This window comes from Orycteropus afer, unplaced genomic scaffold, assembly GCF_000298275.1.
Source record: "Orycteropus afer afer isolate SDZICR_OR568_19922 unplaced genomic scaffold, OryAfe1.0 scaffold00037, whole genome shotgun sequence".
Classification (NCBI taxonomy): Eukaryota; Metazoa; Chordata; class Mammalia; order Tubulidentata; family Orycteropodidae; genus Orycteropus; species Orycteropus afer.
In genome coordinates this window covers 1556355-1579032 of record NW_006921624.1, presented here as the reverse complement: position 1 = coordinate 1579032, position 22678 = coordinate 1556355, and the positions used below count along the sequence as shown (strand labels likewise).

General features: G+C 37.9%; 1 protein-coding gene across 1 annotated transcript in view; it reads left to right on the top strand.

The window, feature by feature from the left end:
- Positions 1–22678, top strand: part of RABGAP1 (RAB GTPase activating protein 1) — a 198266-nt gene that overhangs the window by 125150 nt on the left and 50438 nt on the right. The window contains exons 13-14 of the mRNA XM_007936625.1: positions 16245–16358; positions 19119–19193. Coding sequence (XP_007934816.1) covers positions 16245–16358; positions 19119–19193 — 189 coding nt within the window. The remainder of the gene's footprint in view (positions 1–16244; positions 16359–19118; positions 19194–22678) is intronic.

The window sequence follows — 22678 nt, the reverse complement described above, 5'->3', positions numbered from 1 at the left end:
AAACGGACTATTCCTAAAGGTGCACGGTAATGTACCAAACAGTGTTTCTTTGCTATTCATAAGGTTTTCCCTGGCCAATTCTTTCAGAAGTGGACGGCCTCTTCCTTCTTCCTAGTCTGTCTCAGTCTATAAGCTGGGCTGTTATCTGTGCACCACATGCATCTCACTGGGTTTTATCACCAGAGGCTCAGCCTCAAAACTCCCGTCTACATGTCAGCACAGTAGGACAAACTGACAGACAAGTTTGTCTTGCTGTTTGAGACCTCTTGTATCGCCCCCAACTGGGTCCCTGTGGCTGACTGTTCCTCTGTCTAGCTTCCTGTCTTTTAATCCCCTTTCTCCTGCTCTTCTGGCCTGCTGCTTTGTATCGGCCTGAGTTTCCTCTCCTCACCTAATCCCTTCGGCTGATTGTTCTTCTCTCTGGCTTCCTGGCTTTTAATCCCCTTTCTCCTGCTGCTTTGGGCGTCCCTAAGTTGTCTCTCCTCACCTGTATCCCTGGGGCTGACTGCTCTTCTGTCTGGTTCCTGGCTTTTATCCCCTTTCTCCTGCTCTTCCGGCCTGCTGCTCTGGGCAGGCCTGAGTTTCCTCTCCTCCCCTGGAGTAGTAGAGCACCTGAATTCCTTTTTCTCCATTCTTGTTCAAAAGTCCAACTTCAGTCTTGACATAGTTGTGGCCAGATTCTCAATGCCTTCAGTTACCTCCATGTTCCTCAGAAGGGATTGGGCAATCTACTTCTGTACTGAATATATATTTCATTTACTTAAAAATTTTAAAGATAAATCTTTTACATCGTTTTGGTCCATGTTTTGAAGTATGTTGTTAAGTGTTAACAAATGGCAGTTGTACAGAACCTCTGGATTTTGCATCCAAGAGCAAATCACCAGAGTAAATATACAAAAGCAGTATCTCACCTACAACCCACAAATCCAGTTTCCACTAAAATCCTGGCTTTTATATTGGTGTTGAAGTACAGAGAACAGCACTTCAGGACAAAAGAGATTTATGGTTGCTAATTGAAAAGAAAATACTAACTTGAAGAGCCACAGTGCTAGTCACAGAGGGACAAGTGAAAACGTGATTTCATGGGTTACATGTATTACGTTCTTGAAAGTTAAATTTAAGATAAAGTTGTTTTTGTATTGTCAGTATTAATTGAGCCCATCAGTCATTTATTTCTAGAATTCTTATTGATTGGACTATAAAGTTCACTTGTGGCATACGATATTAGAATATTTAAAATTCAACAAAATAGGAACAATGTAGAGGGAAGATAATATATACTCAGTGTCTTGGTTCTCTAGTGCTGCTATAACAGAAATACCATTAGTGGATGGCTTTAACAAACAAGAGTTTATTCTTTTACGGTTTAGGAGGCTAGAAGTCCAATTTCATAGTGCCAGCTGTAGGAGCTGAATGAAGTTCCTTCGACCTTGGGCTTCAGCTCCATGCCCACTGGGGCTGGAGGCTTCTTCTTATTCATGCAGCTGGTGGCTGCTGAGGCTGATGAACCCAAGATCGACAGGTAAAATGGCACAGTTCCAAGATCAGCAGGCAACCCAGCAGGTCACTGGTTCAAGTCAGGATCCAGAGTGTGCCAAAAAGCTAGAGACCTTTCTCAAACCTTTGCCATGTATACTGGAATCAGACCACACCCCAAAGGCAAACTTCTCCTCCACTGATTAGGTTCTCACAGCAGATTCCACCTTGGAGGTGATTACAAGCTCATCATGGGAAATAGCTGCATTCAGCTGCCAGGCCACTCAAAACCACAGCCCAGCTAAGTTGACACAACCTTAACTACCACTTGGACTCAGTTATGCAGGTGATGAAATTCTGCATAGTGTAAGATTGGGCAGTGGATTTGGTTCTGAGCTTCCTAGAGACCAAAGTAAAAACAGACATTTGATCATTGTCCATGGGGAAAAATAAATACAATTCTTTAGAAGAAAACAGAATATTTTACTCAGAGGCACTGAGTAATATGATAGGAGGTATCCTCAGTACTATAAAATACAAGGTCCTACAGCCGTTTTTTTGCTTTTTTTTTTTTTTTAAAGGGTCCTAAAACAGGCAATAGCACAATTTGGTAAAGGTGGTTCTGTAAAAGGCCAAAAGATTGTGATCAAACATTATACCTACCTAGTGGTCAGCCTTTTCTTTTGAATACCTTTTCTTTGTTGAGATTTTTTTTACTTTGTTTTATGTTTAAGAGCATCATATATTTCTGTCTGTATGTTATTTGAGCCTTAGTTAACTTTGCTTTTTTATAAGTGCTGGACAACCTTTATCCAAGGAAGCACTTCCATACAACTAAAAAGAAATAATCCATTTTCAGAGTCTAAGTCATGTCTGTTTTAGTTATAAGAAGCTGAAGACAGAAGAATTTATTTTTTATTTTTGTGGGTGACTTGAGATGGGCTGCCTGTGTGAGAAATGTCATGATTGCATACTAACACCTTCAAGCTTCATTGTTTGTTCTTTTTTTAAAAAAGTTTTTTATTGTGATTTGGGTGAAACCTTACAAAGCAGATTCTTTTTATTTAATAGTTCAACATTTTGTTTGTGACACTGTTACAATCCCCACAGTGTAATGGCTCTCTTCCCACTTCTTGTCTGTGGTTACCCTTTCCCTGTGTCCTTGCCTATGAATTCTTGCCTCCTTAACTTTCTCCCTGTACAGATGCTGCCCTTCTGATATCCCTTGGTTGATTGTCATAAGGAGTGCATCTCTCTAGTGTAGTTGTTCCACTTGTAGGCCTATCTTTTCTTTGACTTGAGAGTTAAGCCACAGCTGTGAGTCCATATCCAGGCCCGAAGGATGATTGGGGCCATAGTCTTGGGGTTTTCATCAGTCTCTATTTGACCAGTAATCTTGGTCTTTTTTGTTAGTTTGTTTTTGAATTTTGTGTCACATTTTTTCTCCTACTCTATCCAAGGTCTCTAATTTTTATCCCTTTCCAAAACGTTGACATTGGTGGCTGGCACCATCCAGTTCTTCTGGTCTCTGGGTCATGTAGCCTGATATTCCCACAGTCCATTAGACCTTTGAACTAATTGCTTCCATGTATCTTTGATTTTCTTCAGTCTTCTTTGCTTGGCACAGGAAGAGACCAGTGGTTGCATATTAGTTGGCCACTCCAAGTTTTTAAAGCTGCAGGTCCTACTCTCTGAAGTAGAATGTAGAATAGTGTTTATGTGTACTTGGTTGTGCCAGTTGAGCTTGATGGTCCCCTTTGATCGTGGTCCTGAGCCTGCAGACCCAATGACTTAACTCCCTGAAGGTGCTTGGTTGTAGCTATGAAGTAATCCTAACTTTGTTCCCTGTTTATTCTATAACTTATATGGACATTTATGACACATACAAACACATATATAGGGACATCATCTCTCAAACTTATGTATGGTCATGGGTATATTCCCATTCACCTACGCATACCTGATCTTGCCCATCTACCTATGTTTCTACCCATACATTAGTGTTTGCTATTTATATTACTGATAATGCAGTGTTGTGTATGTAATAGTTGTTGTTTGGTGCCATTGAGTCAGCTCTGACTCATAGTGACCTGTGTACAACAGAACAAAACACTGCCCAGTCTTGTGCCATCCTCACAGTCCTTGCTATGCTTTGAGTCCATCATTGCAGCCACTGTGTTGATCCATCTTATTGAGGGTCTTCCCCATCTTTCCCTTTATTGTCTGTACCTCTCCATGTCTTCCTTTTCCTTAGTGACATTGTTCTGGTCACACACTTATGTCATATTGCCTTTCCTTTCACACAGATCAACCCATGTCTCTTAACTAGCCACCAATTTTCCCTCTTCTCACCTCCACTCACCTCCCCAGTAACCAATAAAAAAGTTTTGAACTCATGCATTATTTGTCCTTCAGTGATTGACTTATTTCACCCAGCATAATGTCCTCCAAGTTCATCCACATTATGAAGGGATTCACGGATTCTTTATTATTCTTTAATGTTGCATAGTATTCTGTTGTGTGTATTTACCATAGTTTGGTTATCCATTCATCTGTTGATAGGCACTTAGGTTGCTCCCATCTATTTGCTATTGTGAATACTGCTGCAGTGAACATGGGTGTGCAAGTATCCGTGTTCTGGATCTCACCTCTTTGGGATATATTCCAAGTAGTGGGATTGTTGGATCGAATGGTATTTCTCCTTCCAACTTTTTGAGGAAGCACCATACCGTTTTCCACAGTGGTTGTAACATTTTACAGTCCCACCAGCAGTATATGAGAGTTCCAATCTTTCTACACCCTTGCCAGCTTTTGTTGTTTTGTGTCTTGTTGAACTTTGCTGGAATTGCTGGAGTGAGATGATGTCTCATTGTTGTTTTGATTTACTCATTGTTATTTTGATGTCTCTAATGGCTAATGAGGAGCTCGGTGGTGCAGTGGGTACAGCATTTGGCTGCTAACGAGAAGGTCAGCAGTTCAAGTCAATCAGCTGTGCCACATGAAGAAGGTGAAGCAATGTACTTCCATAAATATTTACAGCTTCGGAAACCCTATGGGGGACACTGTGAGTTGGAATTGACTCAGTGGCACTGGGTTTGGTATTTTTAGTATAATGGCTAATGAGCCTGAGCATTTCTTCATGTGTTTGTTGGCTATCTGAATATCTTTGGTGAAGTATCTGTTCATGTCATTTTTTAATAAATTAGGAATTATAAATGCTATTCACTTCTGATAAGAGAACTTCTTCACTTCTAAAGTATATTTTTTGGGTTAACAATATTGACTAGGAAGCTAGACCAGTTTGATTTTCAGTCCCACCTCCATTTCAATCCCACCGCCCTTACTTTCAAGGCACTCTTGAGGCACACTGGTTAAAGCATTCATCTTTACAAGCTTTTGTAAAAGCTTGGAAATTCAAACCCACCCTTCATGGGAGAAATATGTGGTAGTCTGTTTCCGTAAAGGTTTACAGCCTTGGAAGTCCTATGGGGCAGTTCTTTTCTGTTTTTTATAGGGTCACTAGGAGAGTCGGAATCCATTGGATGGCAGTGGGTTTGGTTTTTGGTTCCCTTTCTAGCCGTATGACCTTAAGCATGTGATTTAACCTCTTTACTCGTCAAATAATATTTCCCACCTCCGAGAGTTATTAAGAGGAGTATCCACAGAAGATTGGTTCCAGGTCCCCATCTACCACCCTAATGCCAAAATTCATGGATGCTTAAGTCACTTATATCAAATGGCACACCTCTTATATATAACCTGCGTACAACCTCCTGTATATTTTAAGTCATCTACATTACTTATTACAATACCTAATACAATGCAAATGCTATGTAAACACATTTTATGCTGCTTCTTAGACTTGAAGTGGTTGCTCTAACCACTTAATTCCTCTTCCTACCCCCTAATAGTTTCAATTTGTGGTTGGTTTGAATCCATGGGTGTGGAACTCATGGATGTAGAGGGCCAAGTGTATGTGATTGTGTGTGTGTGTGTGTGTGTATACAAAAAAACTCACTGCCATCGAGTTGATTCTGACTCAGCAACCCCCTTTGGGTTTCTGAAGTGACTGGTGGGTTTTAATCACCAGCCTTCTGGTTAGCAGTCACATGCCTTAGGCATTATGCCACCAGAGCTCATACACACACACCACCCACCCACCCAGTTATCCTACTTCTAAAACATGTGAAATTAAGTTGTGAATGATAGGAATGATATGTACTTACGAGAGAATAATATTACCTCAGGGAAGTTTTTAGGCTTCATTTATATTCTTTTTTAAGCAAAGCATCCATTGAACTTTATATTCCTTCTTTTGGATTTTTACCATATTGATGTAGGGTATTTTAAAAACCAAGTCCTTAAAATCACTTCTGACAAGCTATAGCTGACTTTTTAAGAACAAAATATATAACAAAAAAATAATAATAATTGTGAAACATCCTATAAAATAGGTTGTAATGTAATTAATTGGAGTAGGGTTTTGGATGTTATTTCTGTTTTCTTAAGTTACTACATGATTGTTTTTAACAAAGCGCTTGTAACATTCTGGACTTATCTTAAGAAGAACTAACCTTTTTTTTTTTAGGAAACAAGCTAGCTTTGGGAGTAAGATTCTTCCCTATGCTGCTTATTTCTCATGGCAGCCTTCCACTGCATTTTCTTTGTTTGGGTACTTTTCTTTTTCTTCCTGCCATTCTTAGCTTTCTATTTTTCAACTTGAGTTTACAAAGGGTGTGTATTCAAAGGGTTTCCTCCAGTTCCCAGTACCTTGTTAAGCCTGAGAAGTTACCCAGTGGGCCAATTCTCACAATAAGGTATAAAAATAGCCATCCACAAAAATTACAGAATGTAGAACCACTGTAATTTGAACTAATAGACAAGTATAAAACCAAAAGGAAGGGAAAAAGGTACCATCATTGTTACTATTTCCTTAGATTTTTCTCTACACAAACTATTTTCAGAGATCCTTAAAAGAAACTAAGAAACTGTTTTACTCATGTACACTGAAAGAGTATTAGAATTGGGACCTAGAAATTAGCCATATAACTAGAGCCCTCTTTGATGGCACTATTGTGCTCATACTCAAATTCATTTCACCAGTTTTATTCCACAAATCCAATCCATTATTTTATTGAGTGCTTGTTGTTGTTGTTGTTGTTGTTATGTCCCATCAAGTCGGACCCGACTCATAGCGACCCGTCCTTGGGTTTCCGAGGCAATATCTCTACGGAAGTAGATTGTCCCATCTTTCTTCCAAGGAATGGCTGGTGGGTTTGAACCATCAGCCTTCTGGTTAGCAGTCAAGTGCCTTAGGCACTATGCCACCAGAGCTCCCTATTGAGTGCCTAGTAAAGACAGATTATAATTGGAAATGAATTGGTGTGACTTAACCTCTCAGCCTATATTTTTCTTTTGTATAATAAGGAGGTTATATTCTTTTTAAACAAACTTTATTTTTTAGAACCGTTTTAGATTTATAGGAATATTATGATACTAGACAGTACCCAATTTCACCTATTATTAACATCTTACGTTAGTATGGTATGTTGGTTACAAATTATGAAGCAATATGTATTATTATTAACTAAAATCAATGTCCTTTTTCAGTTCCAAGATCCCACCCAGGATACCACATTGCTGTCTTCATATCTCCTTAGGTTCCTCTTGGCTGTGATAGCTTCTTAGACTTTCCTAGTTTTTGATGACTTTGACAGTTTTGAGGAAGATTGGTCAGATACTTTGTAAAATGCCCCTCAGTTGGGATTTATTTTTTTATGCGATTATGAATTTTGGGGAAGAATACCACAGAGGTTAAGTGACATTTTTACTACATCATATCAAGGGTACATAATACCAACGTGACTCATCACTGTTGATGTTGATCTTGATCATCTGGCTGATTTTTTCAAGTTTCTCCACTGTAAAATTACTGTACTCTTCTTTTTCCATATTGTACTTTTTGGAAGGAAGTTACTATGTACAGCTTATGCATATGGAGTGGGGGGTTGGTTATGCTCTCCCTCTTTAAGGGCAGAATAGCTACATAAGTTATAAGTTGTAATTCTTCTGCATGGGAGATTTGTCTGTTCTCCATGTATTTATTTATTCAGTCATTTATTTATGTAAGTGTGGAGTCATGGATATTTATATTTTAGATTATAATCCAGTACTCCATTATTTGTTGTTCAGAATGTTCCAGTTTAGGCCATTGGGAGCTCTTTCCGTTGGCTCTTAGGTCCTTTTGACATATCTCCATCATTATGGGTTTGTTTTCTTTGAAAGGGGGGAGCATTTCCTTACTTTCTGGCACTACAGGATGTTCCTGGCTCATCTTGGGATATTTTATGCCTCATTCCTAGAATCAGTCATTTCTTCAGGGAGCCCTTTTATTCAAAGAACTTTTATTTGTGAATAGTAGTAGAAACCAAGATCTGAATACTAGGTGTTCTTGTCACTACCAGATGACGTTGCTTCTAGGCTCTCAGCCATAGCAGCACAGAAATGTAAATGTGGTAATACCTTTCTTGTCTATTGACATATAGGTTCAGCAAATTCATCGGAATTAAAAAGAGATGAAGTCCTTGAACTTTATGTGAAAGCCCTTTGCACAGTGTCAGGCATACAGTAAAGGTTCAAGGAGTGGTAGCTATTACTTTCTTCCTTTTGATATTACTATTAATCAGATAGAATTCTTAGTTATTTGTAGACTAGAAAGAGGCAAGGACAAGTATGTAAATGATTATTTCAAAGCAGAGCAGGCAGTTCCTATAAGTGGTACCAGTGTGGTGTGTAAATTGGTACAATTTTTCTGGAAGACTAATTGGCAGTGTTAATTCTAAATATAAAAAAATAAGGACTGTGCTAGATCTTTGGAGGAGTGGCATGATTATGGAAACTATCGCTTCTACCTTAAACAATGCTCTACTTTGTAGCCTTATTTATAACAAAAGTAATAGAATGGGCTGAATAACACAAAGTAGAAGAATTAGCATAGTAAATTAAGGTATGGCCATATGATAGGTTACTGCACATGAAAAGTGATAGGGTAGAAAATTGTCAGAGAATGCGAAAAGAAGCGCATAATATTTTGTAGTTAATAACAAATTTTCAAACAATCTAATAAACTCATTTTATAAAAATAATATATAAAAAGTTAAGTATGTATGTCCACCAAACATTAGCCATAGTTATTTCTGAGTGGTGAATAGCAGACTTTTTCTTTCATTTTTCATTCCTTCCCCCCAATATTATAAGGAAGGAATTTTTAAAAATTATTATACTAAGAAAGCAAAAGGTTAGATTTTTCCTCTTAAAGTGCAGTAAAGTATATTATTACTTTTGGGTTGTGTTTGGGGAATAATGAGTAGCCCCATGTGGTAGGACTATGGGAAACGTGAAGAGGAAATTAAGGAGATTGAAATCTGGTGGTTCTTTTTGTTGTTAGGTGCTATCTAATTGATTTCAGTTCATAGCCAGCCCATGTGGCAGTAGAACTGTCCACTAGAGAGCCTTCTAGGCTATAATCTTTACAGAAACAAATTGCCAGGTCTTTCTCCCAGGGAGCCATTAGGTGGGTTCTAACTACCAACCATCTGGTTAGCAGACAAGCACTTAACTGTTGTGCCACCACGGCTTCTTTTGAATCTTAGTATGAAGTGTTAACTCTCACTATTTATTTAGTGAATAAATTTTTGAAGTACTGATATTTTAGAGTATAGCTTTTAATGAAATTATTTCTAGTAAAGCCCAAATTCTATAATGCCAGTTACCCCTTTTTCATTTGAGCTTTTCAGGGTGACATATGCACAAAGGAAAAGTAACAAATGAAAAACAGTGTTTAACTTAGTTGTTACCCCGGAGCCATTAATAGCACATTGAACTTAGAACACACATGACCTGGGCTCCGGGCCTTTCTTTTCTTAGTGTTCCACTCTACCAACCGTCTACCACACCCTGAGGGATAAGTATGTTGCAGCATGCATTTGAGAGAGCAAAATATTCTGGACTGCCTTATTAAGCAATGACCCTACTTACTATATAGCCTGATTGGTATCCTGGAATCAGAGTTATGCTCCTCCTACTTGTATAAAAGTGAAGATGGAGAAGGTAGGGAGCTCTTCTAGTATAAATAGTAATAGGGAGCCAGTAAATGTTTTCTATTGTTGTTAGGTGCTGTCAAGTCGGCTTTGACTCATAGCAACCCTACGTCCAGCAGAACAAAACACTGCCCAGTCTTGTGCCATCCTCACAATCTGTGCTATGCTTGAGCGCATTGTTGAAGCCACTGTGTCAGTCCATCTTGTTGAGAATCTTCCCCCTTTTCACTGTTCCTCTACTTTACCAAGCATGATGTCCTTCTTCAGGGAATGGTCTCTCTGACAACATGACCCAACTATGAGACATTGGCCATACTCACTTCCAAGGAGCATTCTAGCTGTCCTTTGTCCAGGACAAATTTGTCTGGTCCATGGTATTTTCAGTATTCTTTGCAAACACTGTAATTCAAAGGTATCAACTCTTCAGTCTTCCTTATTCATTGTAGGTACACCTTAGTCTTCAAAGTGACATCTTTGCTCTTTAACACTAAAGAGGTCCCTTGCAGCACATTTGCTTAGTGCAATAAGGGATCTGATCTCTACTGATGCTGTTTCCATAGGTGTTCATTGTGGATCCAAGTAAAACGAAATCTTTGACAACTTCCGACTTTTCTCCGTTTGTCATGATGTTGCTAATTGGTCCAGTTGTGAGAATTTTAATTTTCTTTATGTTGAGGTATAATCCAATCCATACTGAAGACTATAATCTTTGATCTTCATCAGTAAGTGCTTCAAGTCATCTTCACTTTCAGTAAGCAAGGTTGTGTCATCTGCATGTCACAGGTTGATGATAATTCTTCCTCCAGTCCTGATGCCAGACTTCTTCATATCATCCAGCTTCGTGAATTATTTCAGCATACAGATTAAGTAAGTATGGTGAAAGGATACAATGCGGACATGTATCATTCTTGATTTTAAACCATGCAGCATCCTCTTGTTCTTTTTGATTGATAGCCTCTTGGTCTATGTACAGGTTCCTCATGAGCACAATTAAATGTTCTGAAATTCCCATTCTTCTCCATGTAATCCATAATTTATCATGATCCGCACAGTTAAATGTCTTTGCATAGTCTTACACAGGTAAACATCTTTCTGGTACTCTTTGCTTTCAGTCAAGATTCATCTGACATCAGTAATAATATCCTTTGTTCCTTGTCCTCTTCTGAATCCAGCTTGAATTACTGGAAGTTCCCTGTCAATATACTGTTGCAACAGTTCTTCAGTTATCTTCAGCAAAATTTTACTTGCATGTGATATTAATGATATTGTTCTGTAATTTCCACATTCTGTTGGATCACCTTTCTTTAGAAAGGACACAAATGCTGATCCCTTCTAGTCAGTTGGCCAGATAGCTCTGTCTTCCAAATTTCTTGTAATGAATGAGTAACTACCACCAGTGGTGTTTGTTGAAACATCTCAATGGGTATTCTGTCAATCCTTGGAGCCTTGTTTTTCACCAATTCCTTCAGTACCATTGGTTCTTGATCATATGCTGTCTCCTGACCTTGCCAGATGGAATACACAGGAATGAGATATAGTTGGAATGTGGTTGTATTCCAATCTGTGGAAAGAAGCAAAGGAGAAGCTCAATATTGTCAGTCAAAACAAGGCCAGGAGATGACTATGAAACAAACCATAAATTGCTGATATGCAAGTTCAAGTTGAAGCTGAAGAAAATTCAGAGAGAGCCAAAATGTGACCTTATTATATCCCACCTGAATATAGAGACCATTTGAAGAAACATTTGATGCATTGAACACCAGTGACCGAAGACCAGACAAGGTGTGGAATGACATCAAGAACATTATACATGAAGAAAGTAAAAGGTCATTAAAAAGAAGGAAAAGAAGAAAAGAACAAAATGGATGTCAGAAGAAATACTCTATTTGGGACTTTTTATATTTCATTTTTATAAATGTGTGTGTGTGTGAATTTATTTATTTATACACATACATACACAGACACAGGGTAAAACTTACAGCAACTTTATAAGGTAGATATTAGCCAGAGAAGATAAGAAACTTGCCTAAAGTTGTTTAGCTAGTAAGAGACTGTTGTTGTTAGGTGCTGTTGGATCAGTTCTGACTCATGGTAACCCTAGAAGGAAACACTGCTCAGTCCTGTGCTGTCTTCCCAATCTTGAGCCCATTGTTGCAGCCTCTGTGTCAATCAGTCTTGTTGAGGGTCTTCCCCTTTCTTACTAAGCATGATTTCCTTCCTCAGTGACTGGTTCCATCTGACATCCAAAGTACGGAAGACAAAGTCTCGCTAGTCTCACTTCTAAGGCGCATTCTGGCCATACTTCTTGTATCTATCTTGATTGATTGATTTATTCTTCTGGCAGTCAGTGGTATTTTCGGTCTTCTTTGCCAACACCGCAATGGAAAGATACCAATTCTTATTCATTGTCCATCTTTCACATACATATGAGGCTATTGATGATACCATGTTGTTGTTGTTATGTGCCGTCGAGTCAAACCCGACTCATAGCGACCCCTCCTTGGGTTTCTGAGGCAGTATCACTACGGAAGTAGGATTGCCCAACCTTCCTTCCGAGGAGTGGCTGGTGGGTTTGAACCGCCAGCCGTCTGATTAGCAGGCAAGTGTCTTAGCCACTATGCTACCAGAGCTCCCTGATGATACCATGGGGCACCTTAATCTTCAGAGGGACATCTTTGCTCTTTAACCCTTTAAAGAGGTCTTTTGCAGCAGACTTGCCCAGTGTGATATATCATACCACTTTCTGACTACTGCTTCTATGGGTGTTGATTGTGGATCCAAGTAAAATGATATCCTTGACAACGTCAGTGTTTTCTCCATTTATTGTGCTGCTACTTATTGGTCTAGTTATAAGACTTTTGTTTTCTTTATGTTGAGGTGTGATACATACTGAAGACTATAGTCTTTGATCTTCGTTAGTAAGTGCTTCAAGGCATCTTCACTTTCAGCAAATCAGGTTGTTACCATCTGCATATCACAGGTTCTTAATGAGTCTTCCTCCAATCAGAATGCCACATTCTTCTTCATAGAGTCCAGTGTTTCAGAGTATTTGCTCACCATACAATTGATTTAGTATGGTCAAAAGATACAGTCCTGATGCACGCCTTTGCTGATTTTAAACCATGCAATATCCTCTTGTTCTGTTCTAATGACTGCTTCTTGGTCTGTTTATAGGTTCCATATGAGCACAATAAAGTGTTCTGGAATTCCTATTCTTTGAAATGTTATCCATAATTTGCTATGATCTACACAGATGAATGCCTTTTATCATCAATAAAACACAAGTAAACATTTTTCTGGTATTCAGCTAAGAGCTATTTGATATCAGAAATGATAACCTTCATTCTCTTCTGAATCCAGCTATCTCAGTAAAAGACTGAGACAAGTTCAAACCTGGATTTGTCTAACTCTGAGGTCCACCCCTTGTTTCATAGTCCTTCATGTAAATATGGATTGTATATATTTCTAAAATAATACTGGAAACTCTTTAAAATCTATAGGACTTGAGTCTCTTTTTTCATTCGTTTGAGTATCTTTTTATTCCCATTTTCTAAAATCATCTTTATTCAGATGTAATTTATATACAACAAATATCACCAATTTTAAATGAATAATTAAGAGTTTTAACATATTTATACAGTAGTATAACCACCACTGCAAATAGGATAGACAATATTTCCATTACCTCAGAAAGTTCCCTCATGCCTCTTGGCAGTCTCCTACTTGACCCATGTTGGTGGTGGTGGTTGGTGTTAGGTGCTGTTGAGTTAACTCTGACTCATAGTGACGCTTTATACAACAGAAAGAAACACTGTCTGGTCCTGTGCCATCCTTACAGTCTTTGCTATACTTGAGCCCATCAATGCAGCCACTGTGTCAGTCCATCTTGTTGAAGCTCTTCCCTCATTTCACGGACCCTCTACTTTACCAAGCATGATATCCTTCTCCAGGGAATGGCCCCTTCTGACCGCTTGACCAAAGTAGGTGAGATGAACTCTGATCATTCTCACTTCCTAGGAGCATTCTAGATAAACTTCTTCCAGGATAGATGTGTTCTTTTTTACCCATATGTTTAGCCCCTACTAAACACTGACCTGCTTTCTATAACTTACACTTTGACTTTTTCTAGAATTTCATATACATGGAATTATAGCATATATAGTCTTTGGTATCTAGATTCCTTCATTTAGTATAATGTATAGTATAATTTTGAAATCCGCCCATGTTGTTGCATATATTAATAGTTTTTTTCATTTTTATTGCTGAATAGTATTCTATTCTGGATTTACCATAGTTCGTTTACCCCTTCACTTACTGAAGGACATTTTAGTTGCTTTCGTTTTTACCTCTTATGAATAAACCTGTATGAAAATTCAAGTTTGTCTTTGCGTGCATTTTGGTTGGGTTTTTTTTGGGGGGGTGGGGGAAGGACATGATAAGTCTATGTCTAATGTTACAAGAAACTATCAAACTTGTTCAAATATGTTTATCATTTTGTATTCCCACCAGCAATATATGGCAGTTCCTGTTGTTTCAAATCCTTGCCAACACTTGGTATCTTGAGTCTTTTTAATTTTAGCATTTAGTGAGTGTGTAGTGGAATCTCATTGTGGTTTCAGTTTGCATTTCCTTGATCACTAATGATGTTGGCATCTTTTCATGTGCTTACTTGCCATTTGTATATTTTGTGAACTGACTATCCAGTCTTTTTCCCTTTTTAAAAAAATCAGGTTGTTTATTTCCACATTTATTTTAAGAGTTATATATTCTGGATACAACTCTTATCTATGAGCATTTATGTTTTAGTATATTGTCCTGTTCTGTGGCTTGCCTTTTCATATTTTTAACAATGGTTTTTGAATAATAAAAATTTGAAATTTTCATAAAGCCCAGTTTATCATTTTTTTCTTTTTTGCTTCATGGCCATGCTCTAGGTAGCTCTGCAGCTCTCTCCCTGTTCATCTTATCCCTCTCCAGTATTCTGCCCCCAAAATTTTAGCCACCTTGGCCTCCCCAAATTCTTTTCTTTCTCCCCTCAATTTAGAGAGACACCTTTCCTCCCTACTCACACCTCTGTTTTTTGTTCCCTCTTCATGTGATACTGCCTATAAGCTGCCACCGGGCATTAAGCTAGTACAATCTTAGTTTACACTTTGGATTTTTTTTTTCTTTTGTCAGAGATTATGATCCTGAGCTGCCTTACCTGTTGTTAAGACTGTGTTGAAAATAGGTAGTAATATATGCCAACACAGCTTTTTGGAAAACAGTTTGACAGTATCCTTGGGAGGTATAAGTAGTTTATTGGTTAAGTAAGACTTTAGGCTTTAGAGGTAGTGTTAGATTTAAATCTCACAGCTATAAAATATTCATGGCCCTGGGAACATGATTATCCAAAAGGCTAGAGAAATTACTAGATAAGGGAAGAGTATCACTTTTGCTTTTCATCTTTAAACAGGCATATCAGGCTGTTAGATGGTATGGTGAATATAATGTAGTCCCATCAAGGAGAATCAGGTCTATTCTTCTAGTTATGAAGACAGTGAATTGTTATAATAGAAGGTCATGTGTCTTTGTTTCAGTTCTTTAGCATGTGAGCAAATAAAATGCACCAAGGGAAAGGTAGTACAAAGGGAGTAAGTACACCAGTAGATAATGGTATGTTTTATCAAGGATTACTGGCATTATTGACACTTTTTCAGTTTTAGTTTACTCATTTTAGGAGAAGAAATAATTTTTCTCGATTGGCAAAAGCAGTGAATGTTTTCCCATAGCCTGTTTAAATATGTTCCTTGGCATTTGATAATACAGTGTTCATATTGAGTAAATTGCTATGTGCATTCTTATGCTATTTGCCCTTTGGACAAAACTCAATTAAGGGAATTCTGTTTTCTGTTTGAGAACCTGGTATATGGACATCATGACAAAGGATCATTAAAACAGCAGTTTTTATACCCAGTTTTTCTGATGGGAGAATTTTACCTCCTTCCTTTGAGATTAGTTGAGTATTTTCCTTGGGAAATATATTTTGAATAGCACATTTTACCTCTTATAATAGACGGTCACCAGCTGTACTTCTTTGCAAAAAGGTTAGAATATAAGATGAGGCTTATAGAGTGAAACAAGTAGCTTTTTTTCCCCTTACATTTGATTTTGCTTTGGCTTGAGTGGCTTGTCTCTGAAGAGGCAGTAACTGTGGACATCCATGTGCGGATGTATGAATTGCCAACATTTGTGTATATGTGCGATAAAATATATATAACAAACCTTTGACAATTCAACAATTTTTACATATACAATGCAGTAGCATTGATTACATTTTTCATGTCACACAGCCATTAAAACTATCCTTTTTCAAATTATTCTACCGCTATTCACAGAAGCTCATTGCCCACTAAGCAATGAATCCCCTAATTCTGTCTCCCTCCTATCTATAGTAACTACTAGTAGAACTTGGTCTCTATATATTTGCAGAATCAAATAATAGTTGTCCTTTTGTGACTGGCTTATTTCACTTAGTATAATATTTTTGAGGTTCATCCATGTTGTAGCATAGCATGTGTCGTATCCTGGAACCATTTTAAAGCATGTAAATGAAAAAACCTTGTACTTGTAGAGACCCAAATGTAAGTATATGATTGATCACTAACTTCTTTCCTTATGTTTCCATAGGAGTCTCCCCAGGACAGTGCTATCACCCGGGATATTAACCGAACATTCCCAGCCCATGACTACTTTAAGGACACAGGAGGAGATGGACAAGATTCCTTATATAAAATATGCAAGGTATTCCATGTCACACTAAAAAGAGTCCATTTTGAGAGCTGGTTCTGGTTATTTGAAATTTTACAAAAATCAGCTATAAAGTTAATTTGTATTTGATGTTCAAAAATGCATAAAACAGGGAAACAATTTATCATTCAAGGCATTTTGTAATATAACCTATCGAATTTCTTGCTGTAAGAACCTCAAATATTGTATGCTTCAGCCACATTGAACTTCTCACTATACTCTGATTTATTTACTTTTCTAATAATCTCCTCACTGAACTGTGACGTTCTCAAGGAATCATTTCTTATATATGTTAGTATCTGTAGCACTTGGCACAGTGTCTTGTATATGCCAGGTGCTCATTAAATGTTTGTGAACTAATGAAATGCCCTTTCTTCTTAATATTTTATTACATTTCCCATGAATCTTATATTCCAGACATTTCCAAAATATGTCACATACTTTATTGTCTCTATGCATTCCCTTAAACTGTCTGTAAGCCTGAAGAATGTGGTCCCCTCCATTCTCTACCTATAGATATTCAATATATAGAACTGGGCAGCATTTCATTCTGTTGTACATCATGTCACCACATGTTGGAGTGACTCAGCGGCAGCTAACAACAACAATTAATTAAGCCATGTGCCGAGCACTTTACATGAGAGGACTGAATGAGAATAATACATCTACTCTGTGAGATAAATCTGTGATCATTGTAAGTAATGAGCCCAGGATCCAGACCTAGTCATTAGCATTTATGGAATTTGAGCCCAATTCTAATTCTAAAGCCTTTGCTCTTTCTTAACCAGTAATCTGCTGATTTATACCTTTAAAAATATTGCCAAATTGCTTTTCAAAGAGCTGTGTTGGCATGTATTACTATTATTTTTTAACAGTCTTAACATTGCTATTGGAGTTTGTTAATTTTTATTAATTTGATAGGTATAAAGTGGGGCATTGTGTTATAAACAGATCATTTTGAAAGTCCTCTGTGCACATTTTCCACCACTGGAGTTTCAGTTTGGTTTATTATGATGGTTTGCTTGTTGTTACAATGCTGGAAGCTTTGCCACCATTATTTCAAATACCAGCAAGGGTCACCCATGGGAGACAAGTTCTAGTGGTGCATCCAGACGAAGATAGACTAGGGAGAAAGGCCTGGCAGTCTACTTCCAGAAATTACCAGTGAAAACTGTGGATCACTTTAGGACAATGTCCAACTCACTTGCTTTGGACATTATTAGGAGGGATCCATTGCTAAAGAAAGATGTGATATTTTGTAAGTAGGGGGCAAGTGAGGACATGGGAAACTCTCAATGAGGTGAATTGGCAAAATAGCCATAGCATTGGACTCAAACATGCTGGCAATTAGGAGGATGATGCAGGACTGGGCAGTGTTTCATTTGGTTGTGCATAAGATCAAAATAGATCTAATGGCTGCTAATAAGAGTAACAATGCATATCTTGTCTTTGGAAAAGTAAATGTGTTTCTGGCCCTATAGCCCTCTCATCAGATATGCTTTGATGAAATTGGAGGTATAATGAGATTACATTGAATTCTACCTGAATTTCTGAAAGCATGGCTGTTTTGTGTGTGTATGTGTATGTGTATATGTGTGTATATATATATACATACACACATATTAAAAAATATATATATGTTTTGTGTGTGTATATATATTTACACACTCATATTAAAATATATTTTTAAGCTATATATGTATTTTTAAGAGTTTCACCAAAAGCTAATGATAAAACCCAACTGTGTATGTGTTAACCTGAGTAAGCATTGGCATCACATTTTGCTAAGTGATCTGAATTCTAAATAACCAATTCTAAATTGCTTTCTTGTAACACAGAGAAACCTTGACACAAAAGCCAAGTAGAGAATAAAAGAAGTTTCACCAAAAATGAATTTGTCAAATAAGCAATAATATCTGACTCTATAGGAATTCCCCTTGCACCACACTTACATGAAAATTATAAATATTGATAATAAAAACAAGACTGTTAAAAACAACTACAAAACCAAAGAGCAAACCATGAAGAATGTTAGATGTGTAATATTCTATTAATGTTCAGAGAAGATGAGTAGTAATCATCTGCTGCCAAAAAAATGAAAAATAAGAATTCCAGAGGAACCCACAAATGGTTTCAGAGTTATCTCTCTTATCAGAAAAGTTATTATTGGCATGTGGAAAAAATTGTATTTGGATGTCTTTGCCAAAAGACTTTTTCCCAGAAAGAAAAATGAGTATCATTTACAGTGAGTGCTGGCTAGGTTGAATAGGACATCACCCCAGTCCTCATGTTTACAATGCAGTAGTGAAGATGGACGTACAAAATGCATCATAACCATGTGTGTATACCAAGTGCCATAGAAGCACAGACAAGAGAGGAATTAATTTGTAGAACTGGAGTATGTTTATAGATTGAAGAAGGGGACTGGGTTTTTAGGCAGAGAAGAGAAAAAAGGACATCCCAGGCAGAGGGAACAACATGAACAAAGACAAGGAAATATGAGAACCTTTTTTTTAGTGCTTGAACTAGATTTTGCTTGACTTTTCCTACCCCTTGTTCATAGAAAGTGGTGTGGTGTAACTTCTGTTTATTATAAAGAAAAGACTGAGATTACAGAGAGATATGGCATTTTTCATTGACCATCAAAGTGCCACAGTGGATCACATCTACCAAAATCTTGTATATTCAAGACCTGTGGGGCAATGATGGCTCATATGTGACAGTTCATTTACATCTCTTACTGTTTTTTTCCAGGCTTATTCTGTGTATGATGAAGAGATTGGTTATTGCCAGGGCCAGTCATTTCTTGCTGCTGTGCTGCTTCTCCATGTGAGTAGTTAGGTCTCTGTAATGATTTGCATTTGGTCTGCCTCATCTTCTACTAGCCGCCTTCTTGAGCATGGTTTTATATTGAGTTTGGCCAGACTCTTCAGTATGAATTTTAACTCCTTCATCTGTAAGCTTTTTCCTTAAATTAATATAATGTCATCATGGAAGAGAAGCATAGTGAGAATAAATGGCATTATTAAAAACTAGTGCAAGGTAATATGGGGTGAATATTTACATCAGATAGATACACTCCCTGGAGCCATCAATGATGAGAGAACAGAAGAGCAGTGTTTGCACAGGGAGATAGCTTGCTGGGTGGGAGTGCATGGGAGGGAAGGACACAAGGAAGAGGTAACTATGGGGAGGAGGTGGGAAGTGAGCTGTTACATTGTGGGGAATTGCAGTCAATAATGTAAAACAAAATGTATATGAAGTACTATGTAGAAAATGAATTTGTTCTGTAACCTTTAACCCAATTCACAATAAAGATTTAAAAAATAAAAAAAAAAAATTAGTACAGGATAGATTTTGTTTATATTACTAGGAAAACTGGATAAACTTCAGTCTTGGTTATGCCGTTGGGGGCATTTTATTTTCTCTAAAGTAGCCACTTTCATTAATATTTGCTTATGTATTAGAGTGGAAGGAAGCCAGAGAAGGTGGTTTTCTTAGTGCCATTTTATTCATTCAGCAAACTTTTTGATTTTTAAAACTTTAACATCTACAGATAAATTGGGGGTAAATATAGTGAATACCCATATACCCTTCATGTGTATGACAATGAATATTCTTCCCTGTTGCTTTTTCTCTTAGTCTCTCTCTGCTCCCTTCCCCACTCTTTCTCTCTTCCTCCACACACAAACATATACACACATTTTATTTTTACTGAATTAATTATTTATTTTTTAAATTGTGATTTGGGTGAAAATTCACCCTCCATACAGCAGTCCACATACACTTTGTCTCGTGACATTGACCACAATCTACCACAATGCAACAGCTCCCCTCCCTCTTCCTCCCAACAGTCACCTCTTCCCTGTGTCCATCCCTCCATGCACTCCTGCCCCCTGAGCTGTCTTCCTCTGCATAAGCAGCCCTTCTTCCTCCTACGATTGTTCTCTCCAAGGAGTACATCCACCTCAGGCAAATGTTCAACTCATATGCCTGTCCTTTGTTTGGCTGGAAGCCACGGGTGTGGGTCCAATTCCAGACCTGAAGGGCAGCTAGGGGCCATAGTCTCAGTGGTTCCACTAGTCTCTATCAGACCAGCAAACCTGGTTCCCCCCTTGTTTTCTCCAACTGATTTTCAGTTTTGTCTACATTGTTCTCTCTCTATATCCAGGATCTCCAACATAGATCCCCTTCCAAGTGGTTGACATTGGTAGACGGGCACCATCTACTTCTTCTGGTCTCATAGTCGTATAGGCTGCAGATCAGATGGTGTACTAGTCACTAGGACTAATTGTTTCCATGAATTTTTGGTTTTCTTCATTCTTCTTTGCTCTGGACGATGAGAGACCCATCGTTGCATCTAGATGGCAGCTTGCAAGCTTTTAAGATCCCAGTCGCTACTTGCCAAAGTAGGAGGTAGAACAGTGTTCTTTGTATTACTGAATTATTTTAAAAGAAGTAACAAACATAATGATATTTTACTCCTAAATACTTGATGTATCTCCAGAAAACAAGGGCATTCTGCAGCTTAACCATAATATAAGGATCACATACAAGAAATTGCACATGGATTCAGTAATGTCTGATACACAGTCCACATTCAACTTTCCCCAAGTACTCTTAAGTAAAGTTCTATATAGTTTTTTTCTTCCTAACCAAAATCTAATCAAGATTCAGACATTGCATTTGGTTTCTCTTTATTCTGTTTTAATCTAAACATATATCTTGCCTTTTTTGTGTATATCATGCCATTGATACTTTTGAAAAATTTAGGCCAATTGCTTATAAAATGTCCTGCATTCTTGATTTGTGTGATTGTTTCCTAAAAAATAGACTTGGTAAGACTGAGTAAGACCACATAGGGGTGCCAGCAAAGAGTTCTGACCACCTGTTATAACCTACACTATGCCGAAGATCAAGAATAAGATAGACTTGGTCCCAATTCTCATGGATGCAAAGCTAGTGAAGCCAAAGTCACATGGATATATCACTATTTCAGTGGTGCTGTGGGCACCTCGGATGATAGGCCTGCTGATCTGCTTCTGAAAGGTCACAGCTTTGAAAACCCTGTGGAGCAGTTCTACTCTGCACACATAGATTGCCATGAGTCAGAACTGACTTGACAGCAACCAAGAACAAATGAAAATGTAATAAAAAGTTAAATGGAAAATTATAACAAGGAACCCTTTTTTAGATTAAGGAGCAAGAAGGAAAGTCTTCTCTGGGGTGGTGACTTTTAAAATGAACCCTGAACAGTGAGAGAGGGGGTGTCTACTCTTTTTGTACCTTTCTGTATCACTTATTTATTTATTTATTTTTAACATTGCCGTGAAACAAAAATATTTTACAAGCAAAGGAGTGGAAAGTAGAGCATTACCACCAAAGGGAATAGTATAATATAGAGAAGCTGTAAAATAGGAAAGAAAGTGGCATATGGCAGGAGCAGGAAGAAGGGCAGTATGACTAGAGCCTCAGGAGTGATGGGAGAAGAATAGGGAATCAGAGAGGCAGACAAGGACCAGCTTAGGGAGGGCTGCAGAGCCCAGGTCAAAGAGTCTGGATTTTGTTTCTCTGTACAAGGGGAAGCTGTTTAAGGGGTTTTTTTAGCCATTTTGTATAAGTTGCAATACAAGTAAAACAAAAACCTATATATATATATATATATATTTTAATTGTGATTTGGGTGAAAGTTTACAGAGCAAATTCACTTTCACTTTCCATACAGCAGTTCACACACACTTTATCTCATGACATTGACTACAATTTACTTCAGTGCAACAGCTCCCCTCCCACTTCCTCCTGATAGTTACCTCTTCCCTGTGTCCATCCCTCCATGTACTCCTGCCCCCTGAGCTGTCCCCCTGTGCATAAACAGCCCTTCTTTCTCCCATGATTGTTCTCTCCAAGGAGTGAATCTACCTTACGTAAATGTTCAATTCATATGCCTGTCTTTTGTTTGGCTGGGAGCCACAGGTGTGGGTTCAATTCTAGACCAGAAGGGCAGCTCGGGACCATAGTCTCAGTGGTTCCACCAGGCTCTGTCAGACCAGCAAACATGGTCTTTTTTTTAAGTTTTATTTTTTTAATGATTCTGAGTTTTGTTCCATATTGTTTACCCTCTCTATCCAGGATCTCCTACATAGTTCACCCTCTGAGTGATTGACAGTGGTCACCAGGCACTATCTAGTTCTTCTGGCCTCATAGTCATATAGGTTGAGAATCACATCATGTACCAATCACTTGGACTAATTGTTTCCGTGAATCTTTGGTTTTCTTCATTCTTCCTTGCTTTGAACGAGGAGAGACCCACTGTT